Source organism: Lonchura striata, chromosome 21 (assembly GCF_050655825.1).
Source record: "Lonchura striata isolate lonStrDom1 chromosome 21, ASM5065582v1, whole genome shotgun sequence".
In the NCBI taxonomy this organism is placed as follows: domain Eukaryota; kingdom Metazoa; phylum Chordata; class Aves; order Passeriformes; family Estrildidae; genus Lonchura; species Lonchura striata.
In genome coordinates, this window is record NC_140723.1 from 6,166,818 (window position 1) to 6,181,924 (window position 15,107).

At 44.0% G+C, this 15,107-nt stretch overlaps 1 protein-coding gene across 9 annotated transcripts in view; it reads right to left on the reverse strand.

Moving 5' to 3' along the window:
• Positions 1-15,107, reverse strand: part of VPS13D (vacuolar protein sorting 13 homolog D) — a 98,085-nt gene that overhangs the window by 1,223 nt on the left and 81,755 nt on the right. For all 9 annotated transcript variants that reach the window (XM_085558936.1, XM_085558938.1, XM_085558941.1 and 6 more), the window contains 2 exons: positions 4,455-4,586; positions 473-713 (listed from right to left, as the gene is read on the reverse strand). In XM_085558936.1, the coding sequence (XP_085415062.1) occupies positions 473-713; positions 4,455-4,586 (373 nt within the window). The remainder of the gene's footprint in view (positions 1-472; positions 714-4,454; positions 4,587-15,107) is intronic.

Sequence of the window (15,107 nt, forward strand, 5' to 3'; positions counted from 1 at the left end):
CAGTGCCATATCTGAGGTTATTTCCTTTGCCTCCCCTCCCACCTTTTATCTGGCTGTTCTGTTTGGAATGTGAATTGACTTGGGTCAGGGGTGAGCTTGTAACTGCGCCTGTAAAACAGCCCCTGAGCAACTACTGAAATGGCACAAAACATAAACACTGCTTCCAGCTTTAGAGACCTCACAGTAAAAACTACTACATGCAGGAGAAGATTAAACAGACAGCAAAGTACACAAGCTGCATTTATGTGGTTAAAAGTTAAAAGCCTTTCACAGGTAAATACATCTTTCTTCCTGTTACTTTTCAGCCTGTGGGACTATTTGAGTGTTTTGCTTTCTTCAGCTTGCTCAGGAGTTTAGGAGGTCACTGAAAGCTGGGCAGCAGCTGTTTTCAGTGCTGACAGAACAAAGCCTGGGATTTTAAAGCACTTTGGTCAGGAGGGGAGCACAGGGGAAAGGGGTGCCAGCTCCTCACCATGGGCCGCTGCTGGGAGGGGCCAGGCATGGCCAGGCCGCTGCTGGTGCTCACAGCCTTCTTGGTGAGCTGGATGTACACGTTCCCGTGGTCCTTGGACACCAGGCAGTGGTACAGGTCATCATACCTGACCTCCAGGAAGATGGAATCCCTGTCCATGCAATCCCCACTCTTCAGGAAGTACACGGCCTTGGAGGAGATGAGCACACAGTAGCTGTCGATGTTCTCCACAGCGATGAAACTGCAGCAAAGGAGAAAGCATCATTAGCTTCAAAATAAAAATAGCAGATTAACCACTTCTTCATCTGTTTTGTGACCTTCAGAAAGCATCATTAGGTTCAAGCTAAAAATAGCAAATTAACCAATGTCTTCACCTGTTCCGTGACCTTCAGAAAGCATTATTAGGTTAAAGCAAAAAATAGCAAATTAACCACTTCTTCACCTGTTCTGTGACCTTCAGAAAGCATCATTAGGTTAAAGCTACAAATAACAAATTAACCAGTGTCTTCACCTGTTTCTGTGACCTTCAGAAGTCCATCAGAAAATGTAGTAGTGCAACATGTACAGTTCATCTGTATTTAATTCGAACTGTTTAGAAATTGAGCTAATGAATGACACGCTCACCTCTTTATAAAAAGATCGTGCTGTAAATCAAATATTAGTGCTGCCTGCCTTGGGCATCACAGGTACACATAAAAATGTCCTTTGACAAAGACTTAGGAACAGTAATTTCCTTGCTTTGGAGTACTCCAAGTCCTAATGTTGAAGCTTAATTGCAACTAACTTCAGGTCCAGAGCTGGTAAGTGAAAGGTTTGCAGACACTTATGACAAGAGCTATCCTGTAATTCTCCTGTGCTTCTCCGCTCCCCACACCTCCCTGCCTTCAAAACCAAAATCAAGTTGAACTTGCTGCCAGGATCAGTAGCAGAAAAGAGAAATTAGCTGTTTAACAAGGGGTGAGAGGTTAAGCAGCAAGCAGGTTTCCCCAGGGAGATTAGGCTGAGTGATGAATAGGAAGAGAGGGAGAAGAGTGAGTTAGGAATATTGAGAGTTATGATGGCTGAAAAGGCCAGTGTGTAAAAAAATAATTGTAAGGTGCAAAGTGAAATGGAAGTTGAACACAAAAATGCTCCTCCTCACTTCTGGTTTACTACTGAAATGAACCTCCTTAGTGGGGCTTTTAAAAAGCTGAAAAATTCAGCAACTTGAATGTGGAATCATAGCTGAGTAGAGTAATAGAGTAGTGCTAAATAGAGTAAAAAATCTCTGCCAACAGCCCCCAGGGTTGACAAGCATCTGTAAAGCAGGATTCTGCTGCTGTCAGGCAGGTTCCCAATTGCTGCCCTCTGAGCCACTGCTCATGCAAACCTGCCTGCTGCCCTCACATCCTGCAGAATCCTCCACTGGCTTAGACATCAGTGACCTCTGTCACTAACTCAGTGCTTCTGGTAAACAGAAAAGTTCTTCATCTCCAAATGCACTCTTGGCTCTCCCAGTTAAATATCCCTGCACACAAGCTACTCTGATCTGTAGCCAAATAAACCCAGAGCTATAAAAGGTATGTTAATAGCCAAAAATATGGCAAGAGGTCAGGCCATAGTTTCTTTTTGTGGTATAAAAGGATGACTCCAGTAATTCTGTATTCCCAGTCCTCTCAAAGACACTGCTCTGCACTCAATTTGCCTCTCCCTCTGTGCTGTGTCCCTGCCCTCCCTCCCCTCACACTGGGAGAGGTGCACACACCAACTCCAGCCCAGTCAGTGCTGAGAAGGACACAGCCTCATTAAAAAGGGCCTGTAACATGCTTTGCCCAGCTCTAACCTTGGATGAAGCTCCAGGAGGGGATAAAAAAAACTGTGTTCCTTTAAGTAATATAAATTGGAAGGAAAGTGGAGTTTGGCTTAGAGGAACCCAGGTGAAACACAACATTAACAGAGTTCTGGAAATCAGCACCTGCCCTGCAGTTTTCCATCAGAGTTCAAACACTTCTGCTTTTTAAATTAGTTAAATAGGATGGAGAGTGACATTTTTAATGGAGTGTCACAGAAAATTTAATTTAAACCCAGAGCAGCAGCACAGCTGCAGAAGAACAGCCTGATGCCCTGGAAGGCACATCAAACACGAGTGCTGGAGGGAGGCATCAGATCCAACCAGGTCAGGATGCCACCAGGGCACCCACGGGGAGAGAAGAGGCACTGAGAGCTGCTCTCAGGTCCAGGGGAGGCACCTGGGCACTGACCACAGCTTGCATTTGCTCTGGAAGAGCAGCACATGATGCAGGTACTTCTCCTTAAAAGACTTTTACTGGTGGCATGTATATATTCTGAGGAATGGAAACAGAGGTCAGTGAGTTAATGGAGAAGCCCAGAAACATTAGCTAATTTGTAGTTCAGGCTCTACATTTTGTTTTAAGTTTGAGTCATGCACCACTACCTTTGCTCTTGCCAACTGTTTCTTTTTTCTCAGTGTCAAGTTCTTAAAACGGGTATTTTTAACCTTTTCAGATATTACTGCAAGATACAACTTTTTTTTTTCTTTTAATCCATACATCTACACTATTAAAAATATTTCAAATTAATAAAATGAAAAATTAAATGAAACATGATCCAGTAGAACAAAGTAGAAGCAATCAGATCTCTGGAGAATTTGTGGGGTTCTTAACAACATCAGGAAGTAATTACACAATATTTTCCAGAAGTGAAACAGCAAGCCTAACTGGAAAAAAATGTGGAAACATTTAGTTAGAACAGTAGAGCAAGGTATTAAACCCCCTTTTATGGATTTAACTCTGAAGGAAAATATGCAAATAATCAGGTCTTCAAATGTGTTTCTGATTATGATACTAGGATAAAAGTCAGAGGCATAATTTTGTATTTATTTTCCATGACAAGAAACACTGTGTTCCTGCTGAATGATGTTTCTAATAGCCAGAGTCACAGTGAATGAACAGTGTGACTCAATGACAAAGGCCACTACACTGCTATGAGCTACACTCGTCATTTTTTTTGGTCACAAATTGCTCTTTCCAATCTCCCTGCCTAAGAGCCATCCTGAATAGGCACAAAGATCCTGAAAGGAGATGGAAACAGGATACCCCAAACGTGAACTCACAGGGTGACAAGTAAGTGGCAGATTGCAATCTCTTCCTCAGGCAGAAGCTGCAGTGGCACATGGAACCTGCCCAGTGACACCGGTGACACCAAGTGACCCTGCTGAACCTGTACCTCCCTCTGCCAGCTCCACCATCAGCAATTCTGACCCTTTGCCTTGGCAGATGCTCTGATGGGTGAAAGACTCAGCATTTAACCCTCCCCTGACACAGCTGATCAGTAACTATGGTGGAGATCAGGCAAATTATGAATTCTGCATTTAGACCCCAATCCAATAACCTGATATTCACAGAATAATTTGGGTTGGAAAAGCTCTCTGAGACTATCAAATCCAACTGTTCCCCCACCACTGCTCAGGCCAACACTAACCCATGTCCCCAAGTGCCACATCCACATGGTTTTTAAATCCCTCCCGGGGTGGCGACTGCACCACTGTCCTGGGAAGCTGTGCCAGGGCTTTATGACTTTCCTTGGATAAATTTACCCCAGTATCAAACCTGAACCTCCCCTGGTGCAACTTCAGACCATTTCCTTTCATCCCATCCCTTGTTCCTGTTCCCTGTTCTGTGGGATCAGAGCTTGACTGGCTGCACCCTTCTGTCAGGGAGCTGTGAAGAGCCAGAAGGTCCCCCATGAGCCTCCTTTCCTCCAGGCTGAGCTCCCCCAGCTCCCTCAGACACTCCTGGTGCTCCAGACCCCTCCCCAGCTCCATTCCCTTTCCTGAACACACTTCCATCCCCTCAATGCCCTTGCAGTGCTGAGGACCCAGAATGAACATGTGTCTGTGTGTGAAGCAGTTTTAGACACGAAGAGATGATGACAGCAAGAACAGAAGTACTCAGAGTAGCTGTGTAAGTGGCTGTGTACTCACAACTCATCCTGGATGTTGTCTGTCAGTTTGAAGAGCTGCTCCTGTCCCTCTGCTTGGCTCTCCAGGTAGCGGGGCAGGAGCCCCTGGGGTCCCCTGCAGCACCGGGGCTTCCGCACTCGCTCCGCCTTGGTCCTGCAGCAAGAGACACACAGAGGTCACCTGCTGCTGGCTTTCCTGCCACTCACACTGCCTGCACACACAGGTCTTGTCTTTTTGAAATACAAAGCCTTCACAAATCCCAGGTCTTCACAAACACGGCGGGTAGACCCTGGAAGACTTGGATCTGGAAGATGTGGTGTCTACTCATACATTTCTATGAGACACAGAACCATACAATAAGAAAAATAGAAGAGCTTTGTCTACAATGAAGGGGAAAGTAGCTAAATTAGTAGGAAGAAGTGAACTAGGCAGTGTATACTCTCTGAAGATTTTGGGATGTATTTATCAGCAGTTTTACTGATTTGAACATTTCTTCTCAGTGCTCTAAAGAAAGTAAGAGTGCAAAAACCTACAGAAAGCTCTCACCGATGGACAGTGCCAGGAGACTGCAAACTCTATGTTTATGGAAATAGGAACATGCAGTTAAATTAAGACAGAAGAAAAATCCTCATTAATTAGGGTCCCCATAGCTGGGTTTAGCATACTTTACCCTTCTGTGTGTCTATTAAAAATGACAGTAAGAAGGACACACACTTGTGGGCTGACAGCCATCAGAGGTTGATACTGGCCACAGCACTGCAGAACTGCAGGCTCGGTTCCTCCCTTAGCAGAATTTTGTTAAAAAATAATACTCTGAATTCCTTCAAGCTCCTGGAACGCCCTGCCCCTGAAGGATTGTGTTACAGGCTGCCGAGCCTTGCTTCATTCCCTGTCCCTTCCCAGCAGCATCACTCTGGGGCTGCTCCATGATATTTCACAGCTCTTCCAGGCTACTGCTGTTACAAATTTCCCAGCCAAATGCACCATTTTGGATTAGTGCTCTCCCTTCCCCTCCTGACTCTGTAAAACCCTGCAGAAGGAACTCCAGCCTTTCTGATCCAGGGATAGGAAGGTCCCATGGAGCATTACCTTTGCTTTTGAAGCTTTCCACCACCAGGAGAGAGCACTCACCTTCTGGGATCCACACTCTGCAGATGTTTTCTCTGGAGCCTCATTTCCTTGTCACTTTTTCCCCTCAGCAGCCCTGACCCACACCTGAAGCCTGGGCACCCTTTTAAAATTTGTTTTCCTTCAAGTTTTTGACAACTCTCAATGCAGTGGTTAGAGCTGTGCTATTAAAGTACTATGGCTCTGGAGCAAGTCACCTCTCCTGCCCCTTAAATTCCTTAGGTACACACAGGATTCACCTGCACCAAGTACAGCATTCTTGTCTTTCTAAACCTATGCAAGAGGTGAACAACACATTTGTTTTTACCTATTAGAGTCTTACAAAGCAATAAACAAAGTGTTAGCCTCAGTGAATGCAAAATGTTGAGACAAAGGTTCCAGAGAAATTAAAGAATTCCAACCAATATAATTCACATCTTGCTGCATGTCTTACTTTCTAACTTCTAAAAGCAGGAAAATGGCAAAAGATTACTAATCAAAGAAGCCCCTGTTGGGTCTTAAACCTCTCTATGGCACCTAGTGACAAGTTCAAAGAGCCTTAGCTGGGTTTTAATTAACAGTGGCCAATCAATATGATTTGCTGAGATGTTCCATCTTGCATTCAGGAAGGTTGGATATGGGACAGAGCAGCTGCACCGTGCAGTGGGTTTTACATGAACCATCCCTCAGACAAACCCCTGTGCCAGCTCTCTAATATTCTGTAGTTCCCTGAGAAGTGGGATCTGAAGCACTGCAAGCAAGACTATGGAGTGGGATAGAACAGGACCTCAATCCCACAGACACTGTAACTTCAGGGACCTGATGGTTCCTAATGTTTGGTTTCTAATGCTTGGCTCAAAGCAGGACAGAGAAAAAGTACCAGTGCTACAAAGCTACTGGACACCACAGTGGATTTCTGAAGTTTTGGCAATTTCTGAGCCCAGGTTTTATGTTCTAGTTTTGTTTTTAAATGGAAGAAGCACTTCAGAGTACAAGTTCAGTGTTCACTGTGCCCTCCATGCTTAGCCACTGATCCTGGTGATAACAGATCATTCCCTTCTTGATGATAAGGCCAGCAGTTCTCCAACCCATTGCCACTGGTGCTGGGCCTAAACTGCATGGATTTAGTCCATCACCCCCTTGGCAAACTGCTTTGTTTGGTCTGCACAGCTAAAAACATTCCACACTACTTGATTTTTTTAATCTAAAAATTTGTTCTACTGTCTCAAGTTACGTTCTGTAAATAATAAGCAACCCTGGTGAAATCCCAAAAGCTGCAGATTTGTCAAGCAGAGCGGGCGGCAGTGCCCACATCTGGGTTCCATTACCCAGGCACTCAGCAGATCTGCTGATTCCTTTTTAATAAGCACACAAAAGCAATACAAGGCAGGAATGCCCTCACGTCTGCCCAGCACAGCAGGGAATGGTGCTGCTGGATGCAGGCACAAAGGGCTGGGAGAGGGTGTTGGGAGCTTGAGATGAACGCTGCAGCCCTGCCCTGCTCCCAGCTGAGCACTGCAGCTCTCACTCCAGCTCTGCACACTGGAACCAGTGCCTGGCATTAACTGCTTGGCATTTGCTGAGCAGTTCACAGAATCCTTGGAATTCAGCTGGCCAGTTTTAAGCCAGAAGTTTTGTAATCAAACACATCATCAACCTGATGAAGGAAGTGGTCAGATATTAGTGGGGATAATTACTGACCAATTTAGGTTGAGAAAACTCTTCAAAGACATCACATGCTTTCCAGAATCACCTGTCCTTGTTCATTCATTCCATGTTTTCACTCCAGGTACCCACCCACCATGTTCCTCCCTTCAGGTCTGTAGATCCTGCAGATGATCAGGTCTGTACATCACAGATAGGATCTGTGATTCCTGCAGAGGTGCATAAATACACAGTGGTTTTGAGAACACAAATGTTATTTATCTCTGATGGTCTCTTGGACCTAAAAAGTTTCCCTGAAGTGTACCCTGAGTACCTTGACAAAAACATTCAAAAAATAAAATTCAGAAAGCCTCAAACTTTGTATATCAAAAGATGGTGTTCTGCTAAAACAAACCATCCCTATTCTAAAATGATTTAGAAATTATTTACAAATGTTCATCTTTCAGTTTCCTCAGCATCACACCCAGAATAATTATTCATCATAAAACAATTTTAGGAAATGTAGCAACTTCTGAGAAAAACCAACATGGACAAAACCCCATGACCAACACAGTAATCACTGGATTTCATTTAAAATGTGCATCTGGGGATTTCTCATCTGGGTAAGGGAACAGCAGTGGCAACCACAGATTTGTTCAAAAACCCAGCCTGAGCACGCACACCCCAAATCCTGCATAAACTACAGCTCTAAGTGCCAGGGATGGAATTCTGGCACCTGGAACCAGTGCTGAATGGGCCAGGCTCCTCACAGACCTGACCTGCTGCAGGACGCCTGCCAGCCAGGCCCCACAGCCACTCTCTGGGGTGCTCCTGGCCATGGGCTCCCTCCCAAGGGATCCTTCAGCCCCAGGGCTCACCCCAAAACTCTCTAGGAATCATTTCCTTTAGCCAGACCCAGTTCTTGCTGCTAAAACTTCAGCAACTGTCACCAGCAAAGGTCCAGTCTCCCCACCTCATTATCCCAGCCCAGTTAAGCAGTAAATTGCTGGTTCTGGTACAGATAAAATTCAGGGTTTCCATTGTAAACTCATTTTTTTCCTCAGGGTTGCATAAAATTTAGTGAGAAAAGCCTGTTCTGGGCTGTAGTTTGGCATGCTGACTTTCAGCCTGGCAATGATTTTTATCCCCTTGAAATAATCATAAAACAATCTTAATTCAAACAAAGGAAAATGGCAGGTAATGTAAGACACAATTCAAAAGCTGCTGGTAGTTTCAAGAAATAATAAAATCAAACTATTACTGGCTCTGAAAAAAGTCTGCTTCCTAAATACAGGGTGTGCTTTGTCTGAGGAGGCTTCAGTGCATTTCAGACATTAGAAGTGACACGATCTGGTAAATTAAGGGAGGAATAACCTTTATCTTCTACCATAAAATACACAAGGAAAATACCTGGTACACTTAAAGTTTGAGTTCCAGACTGACTTGGACCTGCAGCCTTCCACGAGGATCACCATCCCATGCACATGATTTCCATGAAATGCTGAATGAGGACAGTGCTTGTGCCACAGACATGTTGGGAGGACACTGTGCAAAGCACCCTTGGGAGTGCCAGAACCAATTAAATGCTGAACAATGTATGCCTTAAAAATTGAGCTGAAAACTCAGCCACTACAGCGACAAACTCAGTGCTGCAGCCATAGCTTGAGAAAATATGGGTAACAAATGAAAACAAACGTGTGCCACTTGTAATGGGGCCTGCAGTGCACAATGCACCTCTGCACAGCACTAAAAATCCACTATTTCCACAATTCTTTCCTCAGTGATGCACTTCACTTTGTTTCATGTGCTGAACCCATGTGATGAGCAGGAATATTCCCTAAATTTACTGAACAGAAGAGGAGAGACAGCAGGTTTTTGATGTGCCAGTTCTCAGTTTTTGAGAACATTTAATGCCTTGGGCCTAATTTCAGGAAAACATGTGGCAAGCTAGATTCCCTGTTCCCTGGTGATTCTACTGGTGCTCTGCTCCAAGGGTCAGTGCAGTTGCCTCCCACCCTGTGCTGGATTTTGGGGTGCAGTTCCCAGCAGGCAGGTCACTGATCCCAGAGATCCAGCAAAGCTCTGCTGGGGGATTCAGCTGCTGCTTCCAGCACAGATGCTGTTAAGGTGTGTTAAAATGCACACATGGTGCAGTCAGTTGAGTGCTGGATTTGGCATCAGAACGTCTCAGTTAGATGCAAGAATGTGTAAAATCACGGGCCAGACAGCTCCCTGCTGACTGCAGATCTGAGGAAGCTCATATGCGCCGTTTATTCCAGCAAATGCATGGAATATATTGTGCTTGTTAAACGTGTTCCCAAAATGCTAGTTTCAGGCAGAAACATGCAAATAAATGGTGCCTAGGGTTAAAACCTCCCACTTACAGTTAAATCCCTCCTCTTTGGAGGGATCTCCCAGCTCAGATGCTGCAGACCTTTAGCTGACCCGACATGCCTTTAGGAGAGTACAGCATGCTCAAGGAGCAACTGTTTATCATGGAAGTTGTTCCTGCCAGTTCCTTGGAGATAAAGCTTCTCTCCCCCTTCCCTTTTCCTTTTGTACACCAGATAAAAACAAAATTAAGAATTATTCCCTGGGTTTGCAATAGTACATAACCTCATCAGGCTCCAAGTTCAAAAAGAATTGAGAAGAGATTAATTAAGACACAACGTAATTATGACATCCATATTACAAATCCAGCATCTGGACAAGGTGTATGAGCTTGCACTGTAGACAAAGCACTGACACTCAGCTGCACTCTGGGCATTAACTTCTGGCACTTGCCCCACCTGTGCCTGGAACAGCTGTGCAGCAAAACTCACACTTTCTCAAGCACATTGGTAACATCAAGCTTAAGAAGCTGAAAAAACAGAACACTGCCATCCCAGCTTCCAATTTCCTCCAGACTCCTCCTGTACTGATTACAGGGATGAAAGCAGCTGTCACCTTAAAGGTTTCTTGTCAAACCAATGTGTTGAAAAATGCTCCCATTCACCTTCTGACTCAATGTAAAAGATGGTTCTCAGCAGGGATTTCCTGCAAACACCTGCCTGAGAATAGGAGCTGAACACGCCTGAGTGAAACCAAAGTGCCCAGGACCATAACACTGCTGAGCCTCAGGGCACTGTGTTAGGGTTTAAAATATTAAATACTATCTGCTGCCAGGCAGGGCCTATAGCATATGGAGCACTGCTCATATCTGTGCCCATGGAATTCCAGACTGGCTTGGGCTCATCCTGTTCCATCCCCTGCCATGAGCAGGGACACCTTCCACTGTCCCAGGCTGCTCCAAGTCCAGCCCAAATTGGCCTTGGACACTGCCAGGGATGGGGAGTCATGTTTATCATGTTCCCATCAACTCTGGTCAAGAAATATCCCGTAGCAGCAAATGCAAACACGGTCACTTAAGTGTAAAATACTTCAATCTAAGAGAAATGCTTCCAGATTGTATTCCTGCTTTTCTGGGAAATCTACTTGGCGGGGAAAAACTAAATCAGGGGCCCTGTCAAGCATCAGGACGGTGACTCTGGCTGTGCATGAAGGACTGTGTCAATCAACTCTTATGAGTGAACATTTCTTCTCTTTCCAACCCTCCTTTTATATTTCACAGTTACTACACCTAGGGCTGCAACACGCACAGCAAAGTGCTCTAGCACAAACCTCACCCAACAAAAAGCTACTCACAAGGTTTGTTTTGATTTTTAAAGCGTGCAGTTGCAAGAACAATTCAGATCAACTGGCTGTACTTACAAAACTGATAAAGAGCATTCCACATGTTAACAGCAACATTAGGTGAAAAGATTATCTATAAAAATACCAGCCACATGCTAAATGAGGTGACATCAAGGCAATAAATAGCTCCATCTGTATGAAAGAGTTTGCAGAACAACCCAGAAGTCATCTCTGAACAAAAAAGTAACTATAGATGAAGTAGTGCTAAAATAAAAGTGGGTTGGATATTTTTTTCCCGGTTAAAAAAAAAAAAAAGATCAGTTTTACATATTTTTCCACAATCACTTTATAAATCTGCTGCACGTTAGAAATCAGACACACGTGTAGGTTTTCCAAGTACAGAAAGTTGAAGGTTTACATTTTAATAGCGAAGTGCCTATTTGTGAATGGCAGCAGTGTACATTACAGGCAGTGTGAGAGGGTTAAACAGGACAGGCTCGACTCTTTATAAACTTTTGCCCTCTGGATATGTACTCATTGGCTGCTGTACAAGACTCGAGCTGTATTACACGCCTTAACGATATGGTTCAACTGTCGGTCAGGCTCGGGGCTGGCGCGGGGCCAGACCGCAATCAATGGGACACAAACCTCCCCCTTTCAGATCATCACGAAGGCTCACATTATCTCCTTTTTGTCGTGCTGGTTAAATTTATGGAGCAGAACCCCGAAGCTGCATTCCTTGGCCTGGGCCGGCCCACGCGGGCCTCCCTTTGTTTGGTACTGTAAGGAGCGTGCTTTGGAGGATTGCGGGGTTGTTAGTTCAGGCGCTGGCTGTTTGCTCATGACTGAAATGAAAAGAGTTCAGGGGAAGGGCAAAAGGACAGCACAAGTGTAAAACCCCATCCCAGCAGGCCCTGGGCTCCCATCTACCGCTCCGGCCTGGGACTGAACACAAAACCTCACGTTAATGACCAAAGTCTGTCTGGTCACAGGTAAACGCTGCACCTGAGCTGCACCTCCAGCTCTCAGGCAAGACTGTAATTGCTACGTAAATCTGAACCTTCACTAAGCTGTCTCAAAACACTGCTTAAAAGTGGCATGAGTTTTAAAGTTTTAAAGCGCTGTATCTCTTTGTTTGAAAATATAACCCATCGGTGCAAATAGCCACGTGGTTTACTATTTCAACCACTTAAAACCCATGGAGTAGTCTCAACCCGATATTTATGATATAACAAGAAATTCTAATAGGACACAAAATTACTGGACATACAGTATATGAAGACAAGATTTTTATTTTGTCCAAAATGGGCATTTCCTACTTTATACTATGAGTTTTAAAGCAGTGCTGTATCTCTTTGAAAATATAACCCATCGGTGCAAATGGCCACATGGTTTAGTATTTCAACCACTTTAAACACATGGAGTAACCTCAGAGAACCTTATATTTATGATATAACAAGAAATTCTAATAGGACACAAAATTACTGGACATAAAGTATGGAGAGAAGATTTTTTTTTTTTGTCCAAAACAGGCATTTCCTACTTTATACTATCTTTATACTTGGTCTGAGGATGAAAAAAATCACAACTGGGTATGCTCAGACACTGTCTACTCAAAGCTTTACTCCTGTTGTAAATAAAGTGCCCTTCTTGATCCCACTCCTGACACCATTCTAGTTCCAAATCAAAAACACAGCACTGTAATAGCTACCAAAAAAAAAAAAAATTAGCTTTATCCTAGCTGAAACCAGGCCAAGATCACAAACTAAGGATGTAAGAAATCTCTAGTGTGACCTCAAGGCAAAAGCACCAGGAGTGAAGGCAAATGGATAGACTATTCCAAATCTGCACAAGAGAAGCAGATACACACATAGAAAGCCCCAGGGACTCTCAGTAGCTGTTCAGGAAATAGAAGGTGCCTGTGGATTCATTCTTCAGCATGCAAAATATCTAGCCTTCAAAATAACATGCAAAATATTCAGCTTTCAAAATAACATGCAAAATAACAGCCTTCAAAATACCCAGCCATGCAAAATAACAGCCTTCATCAGTATTAAGAGACTCCCAAGAAGCCACCCCAGAGCTGCTGTGGCAGACTTCACCCTGTGGCACCAGCACAGCTGTCTCAGGGTCTCAGGCCAGCAGGACACACAGCCACTACACTGGTGAGCAGCTCCTGCCATCTGTGCCCGAAAAACAAGTACATAAACAAACCCTACGCTCCTATTGCACTGCACCAAGTTTCATCTTTCCTGCTATTTTTATGAAGTGAAAATCCTAGAAAAAGGGCCAGAAGAGATGATGAAAACTCACGGAATGTGTGTGAGATGTTTGTCAGGGCTGGGGCCCAAGCCCGACACTGGCCACAGCCTGATGGGCTGTCCCAGGGCATTGCAGCAGACATGGCTTGAATGAAGCCTTTGTTCCTTCCTGGTGGGCAGATGCTCCCAACTTATCCCACCTCTTTCTGAGCAGGCAGATCTGTGAACTGGAACCGTAAATACTTTGTGGGCCAATCTTCGATGACTTTTTAGTTGGTTCGCTGATGGTCATGCATGAATGTAATTTTTTTTCTTTTCCAAAGGCTCTCCAATTCTATTCTAGGAGGCACCAATGCAGAGTAATCAAATCTGCAGCTCTCTGGAACTGTTTCCACCCAAGGCAAATGTTAGAATACACCAAGACAGCAGTATCCTTTAGCAGAGATACTAAAGGATCTAAAATCAGTGATCTAAAAATCACACTAATGCCAGAAAACAGGAAACATGCAAAACAGTAAGAAGTGTTCCTTTTACTTTTGTGTCCTAGAGCTTTAGATGAAATAGAAGATAATCAGACAGAACATGCAGGCTCTAGAAGTATTTCCAGAAGACATAAAACTTTCTCTCTGTCTAGCTGCATTCGAGTTAACAGCTAAATACTGTGAAGAGGGCACACAGAATAAGAATTCTACTTTGTGAAGCAAATATTGCATGTCACACAAAAATTTAAGTAGTAGAATAACTCTGTGGTAAATCTAACAAAGGGTTTATCTGCTCTTTTCAGGAGGAAGTTCATAATTGCTTCTGTTTCGGATGGACTACGCCAGGCCAACGTTACAGTGTCCTGGATTTAACTGAATTAGAAAACATTAATCACCTACTACAATGTCTGTGTGGCCCAAGAAACCTTCCCATGGCCTCCAGAAGTGTTGCATAACAAAGGGAGCAAGTTCTGTACCCACAATGTCCATTTTCAGCCAGCTCTCCTATCATACCTGACCAGACTCATACTACACAATGCATTTCCCTCATTGAACCTTTTTTAGACCAGTTACTGCACACACTAACATCAAGCTGAATCTGAACCCAGATTTCTGCTCTGAACCCCCAGCTCAGACAGCAATTTAACAGGAGCTGGGCATAGTTCACTGGATTCAGCATCTTTCACCACGGATGGAAATGCATCTGCCCTTACTTGAAATAGCACTGTAAATATCTGGGGGTTGTGGAGGCCATCACTGTAGGAACTTTGCATTCATTCATCCTTTTGCTATTAATGAATGGACATCTAAAGGAGAAGACAGTGTCACATTTTATGCTCAGGTAACTCCTCAGCATTGCTCATTTCAATGTTTCCCATTTTCACTGTCTGTCCTCCCCTTGCCAAAGCATCCAGGGTATCTTTCTGCCCTTACATGTCAAGTTTTCCCTAATTTGAGCTTTTCAAACTAATGTTTTAGTGGAAAATCACAGAGTAGATTAAAATTTAGGGATTTAGAATGACAGCCAGTCCCTCACAAAGGCTCCCTGTTTAATGCCAGCAGACATGTCACCACTGGAGAACCCAGTGCCTGCACATTTTCTTAAGCCAGGTTTTTGTTCAGTTTAATACATTCTGTCATGGCAAACTAAAAAGGCTTAAAAAAAAAGTTACACAGTCCTAAAGGTTTAGCCCTCCTTTTTGGAATTTAAACCATTTACAGCTTCTTCCTTAAATGCAAGGTGTATAAAAAAATCCCCAGAAGGACAATGTGAGGGAGCTGAACAGCCTCAGCAACTTAAACCTTTGGGCTTGAAAAAATGTCTTTTTACAAACAGGTAAGGGGGCTGTTTTGGGGTCTTCCTGTCTCAGACCCTGCTACTCCAAGTCTACCTTGTAAGCCCCAGAGAGAAATCAAGGTAACATGTTAAGTGTGAGACCTGTATGATCAAACATTGCCTAATACAAGCCCATTTCTCCAAAAAACTCCTATTACATAAAAATATTCCT